At 41.1% G+C, this 14,603-nt stretch overlaps 1 protein-coding gene across 1 annotated transcript in view; it reads right to left on the bottom strand.

The window, feature by feature from the left end:
* The window catches only part of AFF4 (AF4/FMR2 family, member 4), a 30,572-nt gene that overhangs the window by 7,794 nt on the left and 8,175 nt on the right, over positions 1 to 14,603 (bottom strand). Inside the window, exons 5-12 of the mRNA XM_010185578.1 lie at positions 10,977 to 11,013; positions 9,405 to 9,453; positions 7,728 to 7,782; positions 6,750 to 6,787; positions 6,226 to 6,388; positions 4,768 to 5,685; positions 2,480 to 2,568; positions 700 to 928 (exon numbers count right to left, since the gene is read on the bottom strand). Of these exons, the coding sequence (XP_010183880.1) occupies positions 700 to 928; positions 2,480 to 2,568; positions 4,768 to 5,685; positions 6,226 to 6,388; positions 6,750 to 6,787; positions 7,728 to 7,782; positions 9,405 to 9,453; positions 10,977 to 11,013 (1,578 nt within the window). The remainder of the gene's footprint in view (positions 1 to 699; positions 929 to 2,479; positions 2,569 to 4,767; positions 5,686 to 6,225; positions 6,389 to 6,749; positions 6,788 to 7,727; positions 7,783 to 9,404; positions 9,454 to 10,976; positions 11,014 to 14,603) is intronic.

Genomic DNA, 14,603 nt, shown 5'->3' on the forward strand with positions numbered 1-14,603 from the left:
GATGTCCTCACAGGCTAATTCTGTCCAGTAATACACATTTATAAACTGATGAAAAACCACATTGCGATTTAGTAACCTAAGAGTATCATCATCTCATAATAATTTTAAATTCCACCATTTAAATATCTTCCTAAGCTAAATCTCTTAAAAAACATTTTCTGCGCCACCTTTATAACCATGTTTTCTCCACTCCAAACACACACAGTGCTGTACATTCCCGAGCTGGAGTTAAAATAGTCTTTCAATGTCATAAAATGAGAGCTACAGCTTCACATCTTAGCACTGAGCGTGGACCAAGCTCCCACTCTCCTCAGAAAACCAGGGCAAGATCTGTATCTGCTCCAGTGAGCCCAGAGTAACCTCACTGCTCCACTTACTGTCATGCAAACAGCTTTCGAGTGATATTTCATATTAAGAAATTAAACAATACATAAGCAGCACCAGTAATCAGCAGATGATGAACTACATCTCACTAATTAACAGGAGAATTTGGTAGGAATAAGCATAAGTATTGCAGTAAGTATTGCATGATCTCTCCCAAGCTATTTTCTGATTTATAGACTACCACGGTACTTCAGCACCAGGACATGAAACAACGCACATCTAAAACTAATTACCTTCTAACTTGAACTGCAAATGATTATTTAGATCACGCTGAGCACATCAAACTGCAAAGCAAAGAAAGAATAAGCCCTTTACCTTGGTTTCTTTAGCGCTGCTAGAACCCTTCCCCTCCGTCTTCTTTTGTTTCGAGGATGAGCCGCTTTTACTGCTGCTCTCCTTGCCGAGGTTGCTGCTGGACTTCAGGGATGATGACTGACTGACCGTCCTCTTCCGTGAGCCGTGCTCCTGCTTGGAGTCTTTCTGCAGGACCGGGGCAGGAGACGGCAGCAAATCCTTCTCTTTGACAGCGCTTGGCTTGGAAGACCTGGGCAAAACGAACAAATTCAGATCTGTCTTTTGGGATTTTTTTTTTCCTTAAACTAAACAAAAAAACCCCAAAAACTCAACATCACAAAACTTTTTAAAAATTATTTTTAAATAGAAAAAGTTTTGTTTAGTTTTTTTTTTAAAAACAAGATTTCTGATGTCAAACCTAGCAAGCCAGATACGGAGGAAAACAAAAGAAATAACCTTCTCACTGACTGGGCTTCTACAAAGCCAAAGTGAACTCGTTTTCACAGGTTTATTTGTTCTGACCTGAAAACACAGTACACAAGTTCTAACCATAAAACCACATCCCTCCAACAGTTCTTAAAAAAAACCCACCCGAAACCCTTACGATGTTAGAAATTAGTGCCAATGTTCGCGCCAGCCTCTCTGCTGCAGACGAGGCAGCCCAACAGCTTGGAAAAATAAATACTCTCTGGAGCCCAGGAAAGGGGAAAGTTTTCTCAGCGTAGCCTTTCACTACGCTCTTACCTTGGCTGCTGAGGGCTGCTCTTGACTATTCTTGGCTTCCCATAATATAATTATATCTACACATTATTTTTTATAAAATCATAGAGTTTCATGTAATTAAATGTCCTTCAGAGAGGTGGACTGGTGATCAAGCAAATATCAGAAATAACAGGTATAAGAGCACAACCAAGACAGAAACGTATCTGTTCATTCTCCATCTGCTTCCTAACAAATAGGAAGACACTGTTTAATTCCGAATGGGCAAACGAGACTTCTAGCACCTGATGTGCTGCAGCTTCTCACAAATTTGTAGTCTGGCAATTACTCACTATGCAGAAACATTTTCCATGACATAATTATACCGGTTTTCAGTTGCTTGATCCAAAATAGCAGAGTTTTAGAAGCCAGTGGAAAAACCCTTCCTCTTTCCTGTGGATTAACACTGACTAAGAAATAAACCAAATAAAAACATAACAGCTACTACAAAAAGCATGGAAAATTACAGCAGTAACATACAAGTATTAAACAACATTACTGATTTGCTAATTCTGTATTTGCTTTTGTGTCACACACACTTTTCTTTAGCTAATGCATCAAGCAAATGTGAGGCTAAATCCATGAAGCCAAAACTTCAATGCCATCACTTCTCAGACAATGCCAGCAAAGTAATTTATCCTCATTGACTGGTCATGGAGAATGACCAGATTGGGTTAATTTAAAAGCACAGGTTTTCAAGGTTCAAACGCCAGACGCCCAGCTGATTTCTAAAACAAAACAAACACCCACTGTGTGTTAGAGAAGAACCAGGAAGCATATGTCCCATGATACACCAACATGAGGGGCTATGGACAACAATTATGTACAGTAATGGTCCTCAGCCAATGTTTTTAGTTATGGAAATTAATTTCCAACAACTACTAGTAGAAACCCTGAAGTAAATCTGTCTGAAGGGTAAGAAGCAATGAGATTTCACCCACTGATTAATGAGGTAGTGGGGAGGAGGAGGAGAAAAGGGGGAAGATGGGCACCCATCTTCTCCCTGAGCCTCCAACATTGAGAACACAGCCACGATACTCACTCCCTGCTGCTGGAAGCCTTGTGTCCTGATGGAGCTTTTTCTTCCAGTTTTGTTTTCTTGCTTTCACTGGCTCTGTTTTCATCCTCATTCTGAATAAAGCAAACAAGAAATACATCCAGGCAAACGTCCACATTTACAGCTTTGCTGAGAGCGGCAACGTTTCACATTATGAGACAATTTTGCAGGCGTTCTGCAGCGTACAGAATAAGACATCTACAAACCACAGAAACATTCCCTACAGCATCTACTCTGTATCAACTATTTGATCAGACCCTGATATTGCAACATCAAGAAAAACAAAGTCAGGTTTCTAAATTACCAACTTGCCTAAAAGAAGCAGGAGCTAAGTTGTTTATTTTAGCACAAACCTATTATCACCAGAAAAATCTGCCAAAGGCTTCAGTATGAGATCAGGAGACAGATTTTATGTTGGGGAGCTTAACAGAGGTGTCTTACCAATGCCAGACTATTAAAGTAAGCTCAGAGATATTTATATAAATTTAATCCCAAAGTCAAAGGTCTTCAAGGTAAACTTCCAAGCTGTCTTCAGCAAGCACTGGAAGAATCAATACAGTGAATAAAATGGAATACAGGGCCTCAGAGTATGTCAGCTGGTAACATAACCACAGTTCAAACCCAAAAGATTCTGGATTTTTTACCCTGATGCTGCAACTCTGAACCTCATGATCAAGGAAGGACATGAGCAAATAATGCACAGAAATCAAGAGGTGACTGTTGCACACAGAGCATTCACAACTTTAAAGAATGGAGGGGTGTGGGGAAAGGGTGGGTTTTTACTTTAGTTGCCTCAAAGAGGTTTGCATTTTCTTCGGTATGCTCCAGTAAGGATCAGAGTCATCTGAGGATTCAAAAGAGTTAACCACCAGGCTATTCGCTGGGATAATGCCCAAATTAAATCAGTCTTACCAAAGCTTTCTGGTTTAGATGTAAGAGCACAGACCTTTAATGCTGTAACTCCAAAAGTGCACTGAAAGGTGTAGCTGGTCAGACAGAAGTCAATGTATTCAGAGTCATCAGAGCACATGAGTGCATTCCCATAAATATTAGGCATTAAACAGTAGCAAAATATTTTTCACTGTACTAGTTAGAGTTATTCTCATTTTACAAAAAAAGCACATGCTTTCTCACTTCATTCCTTTATCCAGAGAAAACACAAATGTCAGTCAGGAACAGTACAGGAGAAACCACTGTTTGCAGTTACGAGTCAAGTCTCCTAGACAACACTAATTTCAGAAAGTGATCAAGTAGGAAAACTGGTTTAACTGAAATGATCTATCTCCTCTGGAGAGTCAAATGACTCTGCATGGTATCATATAATCCTTTGATTCCACATGCCAACCGAGTCTTACAACCACTGCCAAATCCCTGCCAAAATGAAGGTTTCAGAGTGAAATCCAGAGTAGCATGGCAATTTCTGAACTCCTGAACCAGGGTTTCAGAGTCTTAACTTCATAGAAATCAGAACTTTATAATCTCCTTGTGTCACTGAGTCCATCCTACAGCCATGGGTTCGCTCTTTATACAGATTGTTTATGCTTGGAGGTTTCTGAAAGCAGTGAAAATTACACCACCAACTATTTCTTACCATTCCCTCTCCAAGAGCACTACTTCTATTCAGCTCCCCCATTGATTCCTGTCCATTTTACTGCCCTCAGGCATTATTTTATTTATAGTTAAAAAGATGAAATGCTTTTCTTGGAAAAGATCCAGTATCACTATGGAGATACCTCTGCTCCCAGAAAAGCAGCACCCCTGAGATGATGGTTTCTGCTGCTGCCATGCCCATTTCTGCCCCATCCTCATCCTGGCAATAAGCAGTTGCATGATTCACTGGTTTGAAGAGCTGATCCAGCTGAAAACTGCCTTTTTTTTGGCCAGGTGAATTTTCCATTGGATCAGCTGCCTGAGCTGGCCTGCAGTGCAAGAGGGGCTGGTGCCAGATCAAGTGGAGGCATGAGAGGGCAGGATGCAGCGCTCAGGCTCAGGCGCAGAAGCTGCGCAACCTCCATCAGCTCTAGCTCCAGCGCTAACCTGTGGGTACGACCTTCTCCCTTCCTCTCTTCACTCCAAAAGAAAATCCCAAAAGTCTCTACTATAACAGCCCAGGGATGACCAATGTGTTCTACATAAAACAAAATCACCTCCTAAATTGCCCACGGTCACTACATCAAGGGATGATCTGGGCTGTTGGGCTACGCACTTGATACCAGCAGCAACCCACTACGGGGCTGAGAGAACGGGTAAACCTCTGTCTACAAAATCATCACCTGCTTATGTTTCCTTTTGCCTTTCGTAGAGCTTTTGTCAGACGACTGCTTCTGAGATTCTCTCGCGTGCTTCTCTGGCGCGCTTTTCTTTTCCGCTTTGGGTGCGTCAGCATCCTTGTAAGGCTTCCCTGGTATTCGGGATAAGAGGCTCAGGTCAATCTTCACAATGAGTGGGTACCTTTCATCAGAATCACTGAGTGGTGAAAGAAGCTCTTTCTCTTCCATAGGAGAGAACATTCTTTGCCGAAAATAGCCGTCATCCTCCTCCATGGAAGATTTAACAGGAGTCCTATTGCTCTCAGAGTATTTGGGTGTTTGCGATGAAGGAGGCAGGCTCTCATTTTCATCTGAATCAGAGGATGAGGTATCTGTTTCTATGAATTCCCTGGATTTCTGGGCAGATTTGCTTGAAGCCTTGTATTTCTTTTTCTCTGTTGTAGGCCGAGGGGAAGATTTGGGCTCTTTCTTTATATTGGGTTTTCTGGAGCCTTTTGTGGCAGCCTTATGCCTGTTTGAAGGTATATTTGTTGCTATGTCTACTGGGGTTTCACTCTCTATTTTAAGACCTCCTCTAGGCTCCTCAACAGATGTCTTTTCCGCTTTCTTGGGCTGCTTTTTTCCTACAGTCCTCCTCTGAGTTGAGCTGTCACTCTGGGCAGGTGATTTCTGCCTGCCGCGACTGCTCTCCGAGCCCTTTTGGGTGGGTTTGGAATCTCGCCCCGGTGTAGACGAAATGGAATCCTTGGATCCGCTTTGATCGGCATACCCGCTCCCTGCCCCCTGATCCCGTCCCTCTTTTTTGTAGCCTTGCGAAGATGGGATATTGCTGTCCACGGAAGAAGCTGGTGACACTTTGTGTGAATTAACTTTGTTCAACCAGTTATCCAGTTGCCACTTGTTTGTTGGTGGTGGCTCTGGCTAAAAAGGAATAAAAAAACCCCAGCATTAGATAAAATATTGCACATTTCTTCCATCTTTTCCATAGGACAGTAGTATTATGCTACGTGTCAAAGCAAGCGGTACACCAAAAAAGTTGAGATAAATAACAAATGAAATATAGGCTGATGAATATAAGTACAAGTCACAGCTCTCATTTTTCCTTCACATCTGGAGCAGCTGCTATCAACAGACAATATTTGCTGCCTCAGCTTTCCTGATTAAAGCCTGCAGTCTTATAAGCTACTGTCAGTATATGTAACTTCTGCTCTCCAACAGAGCACTGGTGGTAAAAATCAGCTCAAATTCAAACATTAAATGTGTGCTTATATAGAGAATTGTTACCATTTAACAATTAAAGGTACCTTCACCATAAGAATATTCCATCTCCAAAGTGATCTCATGTTTGTCAGTCTATTATTTTTTTTAGACAGTTTGAGAATTCATTAATCTTTTCTGCTTTTAAAACTCAGGCTTAATGCCAAGCTAATGAAGACAGCCCAAACACATGTCAAATCCTACCTCGGGGGATGCACTCTGTGATGGTTCATTAGCTTCACTATCACTGGAACTGCTTTCACTTTCAGAGTCAGATCCTGAACTGCTTTCAGATCCACTGTGGCTGCTGGAGTCATCCCTGGAATTATCTGCTCCTTCACTGTTATGCTGCGAAGGCTCAGAATTACTGAAAACAAAAATGAGGAAAAATAAACAAACGCTACTCAAGGCACAAACAGATCCTAGAAGTCCTTTCATTAGAAAGAAGAAAATTTAATATTTTAATTCACATTTACTAGAAATTTCAATGTAACTGAACACAGTTCATCCTGCAAACGGCAGCCTTTGCTATCTTCCCCCTTCCCAAAGTGGTCAGTATAATTTGCAGGACAGACGTTATTTAATCACTGATTAAACGCTAATCACTTTTTACTTTAACATAAGACAAAAGACAAACATGAAAATTAGAAATGAGATCAAGTGAGGAGAGCTGACTGGGCTGAATATCAGCACTCGACTTTCTATGCCGCAACCTGCCAGGAATATACCTTCCAGGTGTGCTCCTTGGCACCGTCTTATCGCAGTCCTGCAGTTAAGAAAAAGAGCATGAAGCTTCCAGAAGTTACTTTAGGACTGTACGTACAATTAAGTGGCAAAGCATCAATTTAGAGTCTTTACACAGTTTATATTATTTAGCCGGAATAGCATCTCAACTCAGTACTCGCAGCATTTTAAATGTGTCTGCATTTTCCTTACACAGAAAGAAAAATAGAGGTATTCTCTGCAAGTTTTCACCTCAAGTCTATCATCTCAGAGTCCTACATAGACTACAGTTCTATGAGCTTCTATTTCCACTAGCACCAGGAGTTCACCAACTAAATGTCCTGTCTCAAAGTTTTCTACATTAAGAAAATAAAGCGTTAAAACTGGGAACAGAAAGAAAAGAGACAAAAGAGAGGAGTGTGAACTACTGCTGGGTAGCAGAGACCCTACAGGTATTTTTCATTTAGCATGCTAAATGCCATTTCTGGCAGTAGCTGCACAAAGTGAGTATTGACAAAGGGGAAAAAAAGAGACTTTTTGATAAAAATAAAGGTGCTGCTATACTCCCAGTTACATATCCATTACCACCTCAGAGTCCCAAGCTACCAATGCACAGAGATGTTCATACCATGTACTCTTTAGCCAGAATGGCAGAACATGAAGGGTCTTATCTTTAAAAATGATGGGCCACTACATATGTTTTAAATGACACTATTGTCATTTTATGCCTAGACAAAGCCTACTTTTAATCAGTAAAACAAGATTTTTTAAATAAAAGCAGAACGTTTCCATAAAACAGGTCATTTTCCTCAAGTTTACATTTAGGAATACCTGAGGTTGTCTAAAAACATGCCATTTGAGTTTTGTTTCTTAATCACAAATCTCCTCTTAAGCTGCTCAGTTTACTGTTGGAGTATTGAACGCTGCTGAAGCACTGAACTGTGAATGCATTTGCTGTGTTTTTTCTGATTTGATGAACATACCTGCTCTCCATCGCTGTCTTCACTACTGCTAAGTTTTAAGTCATCTTTCAACATACTAAATAAAAGAGAGAAAGTGAGACAAGTTTTTCCACGTACTTTAATTACTTTCAAAGCATTCCTCTATATTTCAACATCCTATTGTTTAGACTACAGAGCAGGCTGCGTGGGTGAAATCCACATCTACCATTCAAACATTTAATGTTTAAGAACGGTGAGTCAAGCCATTCTTTAGAAAAGGATAAGGATTCTAGTACTTGGACTCCTTAGTCCATGCTGTTAAATTTAGAAAGGAAATTTGACACAGTTTACTGATGCAGGAAGAGCTACCACGTACGTGCAACTTCTTATACACAGTGGCCAAGAATATTCTTTTAAATAGAATTAAGGAAGATAACACCAGGGGCTGTTGTCTGTCCCATGGCAACAGTGCAACTGTTCTAAGCCAGAACTTTTAAAAATTATTATTCAAAGCTATCATACTGTATTATTTATGGCAGTCATACATAGACACGCTATTCCACAATACTGAAAATATGTGAACACACTGAAAACATAGAGCAGGGTTGGGGGCCTTTGTGCTTATTCCAAAACACATTTGATGACAAAAAGAAAACATCTTACTCTGTCTGGTTCGATTCACATCTGGAAAAAGAAAATGAGAAAGGATTAGAAGTTAAATACATCCGAGTTTCACAGTATGGCTGTTCTACTGATACAGCTATGGCAAAAGCAAAGCCAGATGGGGAACTTTTATTTCGACCGCCTGTTGAACCGGTGTATACGAGCATCTGCTCAAGCTACGTGTTTGCAGGAAACTGACTGTGAGTCTACAATAATTGAAGGGAGTTTCTTTCAGTTCTGTTCCCTTCCCATAGGTCATGTGCTTTTTAATCTTGCCACTACTGTAACAAGTGCACAGACAGGCAGAACTAGACTGCATTTTGTGACTGCATCACCACAAACGTTAACTTAGAAGAATAAGTTTTCAGAATCTACAATCACTTCCATTAACGTACAATCAGCTGGTAAACCTTCCCTTTCATGGACATATTTGTTTGGAAACAATCTTTTAACAGCATAGAAACAATTTTCAGGTATGAGAAAGGTGGAGGACTACAGCCATCTAGAATCTTCCAGCTGCTTTCTATTTTTTCCTCCAGTTGTACAATTGATTAAGTACAATGTTGGTCTGTGTACACAACTAATAAAAATGGTTGTCAGTCAGTCAAATTTAGTGAGATCCCAACCACAGTCTGCCATGTTCTCCAACACAAACCAGCTCCCATCCCGCTGCAGGCTGCTTGCAGCCGTCAGCTCTGCAATGCACACGTTTGAGAAGCCCCGTCCCATCCTGCCCATTCTCATATGCTGATGCCTTTCTGGCTCCCAAGCCAATTCCGAGGTCCAAACTCTTGCGCACTCCATCCTGACAACTGACAAGAAAGCAGGGGAATAGAAAGGCAGCACAGTACATCTATTATTCACTTTGACATGCAATATTTGGTATACTGTCACAGAGAATGGCTGCTTGAAAATGATCCCCTTTTCCTGCCAGTCAAGGAGAAGGATGCTGAAGTGTCTGTGCAAGAACTGACACATCCTAGTAAAAGAAACTGATATTTCCCAAGTCTTAAAATTCCACTGTTGTTAGAGAAATGGTTTTTAACAACCACTTACGATTTGGATTGATGACCATTGGATGTTTTTGATGAAGGATTATATCGTTCTAGAAGAAAGAAAGAAAGGCACAGTTGAAAACTCAGCCAGCAAAATAAGTCACTCCCAAACTGCCAGAAATACAGAATCTTTGATAAACCAAGAACAGCCACATAGACAGGAGAAAGCAATAACTACCTGACACCAGGTACAATCTCCCACAGACTGAAGAAGTGAGAAGTAGATGCAGAAACAAAACACTAAATACAGCAATTAATTTAATCGAGAAAACCTAGAAAACTATTTTACTCATTGCTGCGTAAACCAATGCACACTTAATTTGTTGTTAATGGTGTGAAAAAATGCTGTGCTTCTATCCAGATTAATCCACTGCCTTTGACGTGCAGGATGCAGGACACAGAGCAGCCCACCAAGCTCTGCCTTGTTTCAGCATCCCTGAGTAGCTTTTTAGCAGCTGAGCAATCTTTAGATCCAGAAATCAAAGTCAGAAACCAATTCCTACAATAGGAATACATAGTGACATAATGGGCTTTTCAGTTTGCCGGTTTTTTCCCCTTCCCTTTTCTTTAATTCTGGTAAACTGCTAAGTGTGGTTTAACAGAAACAAGAACTGAGGCTGTTAAAAGTTTTCCAGAACATTCAAACAGGAGTTGAAAAGTGGTTCTGTGCTTTGACTAACCTTGTCTCTCCATTTACACACCTGAAGATCAGTTGCTCTTATAAAATAAATCTATGGTTTAGCATTGTGGAATTAAGTTTTAATTTTTCCCTTAATTCCCTACTGTATCAGGTGCTTAGGTTAAGATGCTTGAGAATATATAGGAACAAACCATTCTTCTTTTATTGTTTCATCTGTTTAATCACTTCAAGAGGGAGCAGAAAGACTTTTGGAAGGTAATGGCACAAATCTAATTCACTTTCACCTGGTATGTTACTTGGGTTCAATTATTAATTTCAGTCATATTCAAAACAAGGATGCAGTTAGAGAGAAATAAAAGCTGCTTTTGTCTAAAGTATGAAAATGCATTCTGGGACAAGAGATTCAAAGGTATTACTTGGCATATTACTGTATGCATTCTTGACCAGTCCTCTCCCTTGATTTTAAAATGACCAAGTGAAAACAAATAGCAAAACTGCACCGTGCTTTTTCTATTGAAGTACAAACACAAGCACCGTTTTGGTTTCTAGTATGTCCCATAGCAGGGATTTGGGTTTTTTAAAGGGTGTTTTGTTTTAGTATTCGGCTATTTTCAATTAGATCAACCAAGGAGGCATTTTTGAAGAATCAGAAAACGTGACAAATTAAAAACATTATTCTTTTTTCTAGAAGACAGTAACAACGTTGTCAAGTCAGTCATAACTTTCTGGATCTCAACAAGAAATGCAAAAGGAAGTCAAGCAATCGTTTGATAGGTTAAAACCTGAGAAAGTACAGGAATCTTAACTTCCCTAGCATCCTAGAGCAGCCTGAAAAATGTCACTCTCTGAAAAGCAGGACATGTTAAGAGACGGCAGGAACACTGAATCACAACAAAAACATTAAACATATTACAGGAAGTTCAATATACTCACTCTGCTCCCCAGTGCCAAAACTGGACTGCTGAGACTCCTAAGGGAATAAAAGATCACAAGTGGTTTCTCAACTCGGAACTTTAACATACCAAAAGCCATGCTGTAATCAAGATATTCTTTCCACTTAAAGGATGGTACCTAACCTCTAAAAAATGTTAAAAATCTAACTGCAAGATTATTCTTTATCTGAGTCCTGACTCCTCTCCCCATCTCACGCCTCTCCACTCAGCTCTCCTTCTCGCGTGGTTTTAACAAGAGCCATATGCAGCTGTACCTCGCCATAGCCCAAACTCAAAAATCCCAATGTAACTCCCCATAAATCCCATTTTCATGTATATTTAGCATAGAGAGAAGCCGTTAGCATGTTTGTCTTCCCTATACACAGAGAAGATCTGCTGCTAGTTTTACATGTTTTCATTCAAATCCTTTTCCTTTTTCAGGCATATCCAGTGGACAAGAAATTAGTAAGAAATCAGTACAGGAACGATCTATGTACAATAAAAAAATCTCAGCTACAATGGAGGGCAAAAGAACTCCTTGTGAGTCCCTGAATCACAGAATATGAGGAGTTGGAAGGGACCTCGAAAGCTCATCCAGTCCAACCTCTGCCACAGCAGGATCACCAGACCAGGTCACACAGGAACACGTCCAGGCGGGTTTTGAATGTCTGCAGAGAAGGAGACTCCACAACCTCTCTGGGCAGCCTGGGCCATGCTCTGGCACCCTCACAGTAAAGAAGTTTGTCCTTATGTTCAGATTGAACCTTCTATGCTCCAGCTTGCTCCCATTGCCCCTTGTGCTATCATTGGACATCAGAGAGAAGAGCCTGGCTCCTTCCTCCTGACACTCTCCCTTTACAAATTTATAAACATCATTCCTTCCCCAAAGGCCACATCTTTGTGTAATCGGACAGTGTGCTTGTCCAAAGCCGATCAACAACGATGTGTAACTTCACAGAATCACAGAATCACAGAATGTCAGGGATTGGAAGGGACCTCAAAAGCTCATCCAGTCCAATCCCCCTGCCGGAGCAGGAACACCCAGATGAGGTTACACAGGAAGGCGTCCAGGCGGGTTTTGAATGTCTGCAGAGAAGGAGACTCCACAACCTCTCTGGGCAGCCTGGGCCAGTGCTCTGTCACCCTCACTGAGAAGAAGTTTCTTCTCAAATTTAAGTGGAACCTCCTGTGTTCCAGCTTGTGCCCATTACCCCTTGTCCTATCATTGTTTGTCACCGAGAAGAGCCTGGCTCCAACCTCGTGACACTCACCCTTTAAATATTTATAAACATGAATGAGGTCTCCCCTCAGTCTCCTCTTCTGCAAACTAAAGAGCCCCAGCTCCCTCAGCCGCTCCTCATAAGGGAGATGCTCCACTCCCTTAACTTCCTTTGATATAGAATTAATCTGCTCCCTACAAATCTGGCCTTGAAAGATGAACCCTTGCAAATTTTAGCACTTGTATTATCTTCAGTGTTCCCATTCCAGAAAACCCAGTTCTGTCTTCTAAAACATAGTAGATCCGTGGTTCTTTTCACAATAAGAAATTGCTTTAACAAACAAATACGCAGAAGACACCAAGTTTCCGAAAACCTACTTCTAGGCTAGAGTACCATTTTAAAATAGGACCTTCCTGACCTCCTTTTCAAATGAGGACAAATGCTGGCCCCATAAATACAAAGTGAATTTGTTTGACTCAATTCATAAAGTTACACACACACATTTTACTTTGATGCTCTGACAATGGCAAAGCAGAGCAACAATTCACCCAGTTCTTTTGGTATAGCTGTGTGAATCAGCCTTCCCAAACAGCCAAGCCAGTGACATGCCACAGTTCTATACCCAATTTTCAACATTTATTAAACACACAAAAGCTTAGCATAGAAGTAACTGAGAGCGATTTGCTAATTTCCCTTAACTTTCTGTTTCAAAAGCGAAAGCAGTTGCAATAATGCACTGAACAAGTGGGGTTTTTTGATGGGAATCTTGACAGGGACCTTTCCTTGTAAGGTGTTTCAAATGCTTCTAATCTTTACTAATTAAAAGAAAGGAAGGGACAATCAAGATAAAATTAACCCATGTTTAAAATACAAAGCGAAGATGAAGTTGCAGAGAAGCCTTCAACAGAAAGCAACAGCTACGCTTCCTTCCAAGTAAAACCTGATTTTTATCTTCTACGTGGGTTCAAGGGGTACGAGGGTGATTCCCTGATCACCTTTTTCCACTGCCAGCCTACACACGCTGACAAACTCCAAGTCAAAAAAGAAGTAAAGACCACAGAGAAATCAACCACCGCATGTACCCAGCAACTGCGCCGGGGGAGCACGAGGGGAGGACCAGCAGCGCCGCTCACCAATGCAGGGAGCAGCCTCTGCAGAAAGCAGCTGCCCCATCGCTCCCTTCACTCAGCTTCCTATTTCTCAGGCCTGGTGACGGCCCAGTTACGTGCGCTTTAACGAGGTGTTATGTTTAAATGTGCAGCTTTTTCCAACTCTCTTGCCATCTATTTTGTCTTTGGATGCATATTGCTTTAAGAAACTCAGAGATTAAAAGAAAAAAAGAAAGCCGTACTTTTAACTCTGGAGTTATTTATAGCAGTATCTTCTAAAGATACTTCAGAAACAAGAAATTAAAAACAACTTGGAGGAAGGAAACCCTTTTAACCAAAGTATAATAGACTGCTGGGGTGCGACAGTGAAGACACTTAGGCAGGAAACAAAATCGCAGCTTGTATCCTAACACAGAAACAGGGGAGAGAAACACTCGCCAGCCAGGTCCCAAATTCTCCTTTGTAGGTTACCAGCCTGGCTGCAGTCCCGGTTGTGGTGAATGGGACCCATTTCCACTTCACGTCTGAAATCTCAGGTCAGATCTCAGTTTTATTTCTTAGAAGAAAGTTTCTGTATGACAGAGGATCAGAGAACCTGAGCGTGGGCCTTCTCGGTAACGCCAGCACAGGGCAGGCGCTGAACAAACCTGCAGACAGAATCCACCTCTTCAGAGGTGCCTCCAGGTCACAGCCGGGTTTTTTAATATATTTTACAAACGCACCAGTATTTTTGGAGTTTTTGACTGTGAGCCTATGGCTTAAGTTACACAGGATAAAGTTACAGAGCGTTAGGTCATTGGATAACATTTTTTATCAAGGCTCAGGAATCTACAGTTTTTTCATAGCATCCATAAAACTTTCCCTGACCTATTTTCATGAAGTTTTATCTTCTGATTCAAAGACTTCCTGATAATTATTAGATATATTTATAGTAAATGCAGAGAGGCCTCAGTCAGCAGTCTAGGTCCCTTCAAGCTAATCTCTCTCTACGCAGAGGGAAAATCATCTTATCCCAACAGTCTTACAAATAAAATTGACTGGTCCACCAAAGGGAGCTTCATTTGATGTGTGCAGGCAAAACATACCAAACTTCTGCATACGAGAGGAATGCTGTGAAACACTGCAGCGTATGACTCGTAAAGAAATCGAGCACAGCATTAAAGAGAACGAACTTTCCTCCAACAGTACTGCTGGATTAAAGTCAAGCATTGCTTTGTTTTGTTTTCTGAATTCTCCTCTGGGTCCAGACTGCACAAGCCTATGGCTCCCTGACTCACTCGGATTCGGGGCAGATACTCC

The sequence above is a fragment of the Mesitornis unicolor genome, unplaced genomic scaffold, assembly GCF_000695765.1.
Source record: "Mesitornis unicolor isolate BGI_N332 unplaced genomic scaffold, ASM69576v1 scaffold15715, whole genome shotgun sequence".
In the NCBI taxonomy this organism is placed as follows: domain Eukaryota; kingdom Metazoa; phylum Chordata; class Aves; order Mesitornithiformes; family Mesitornithidae; genus Mesitornis; species Mesitornis unicolor.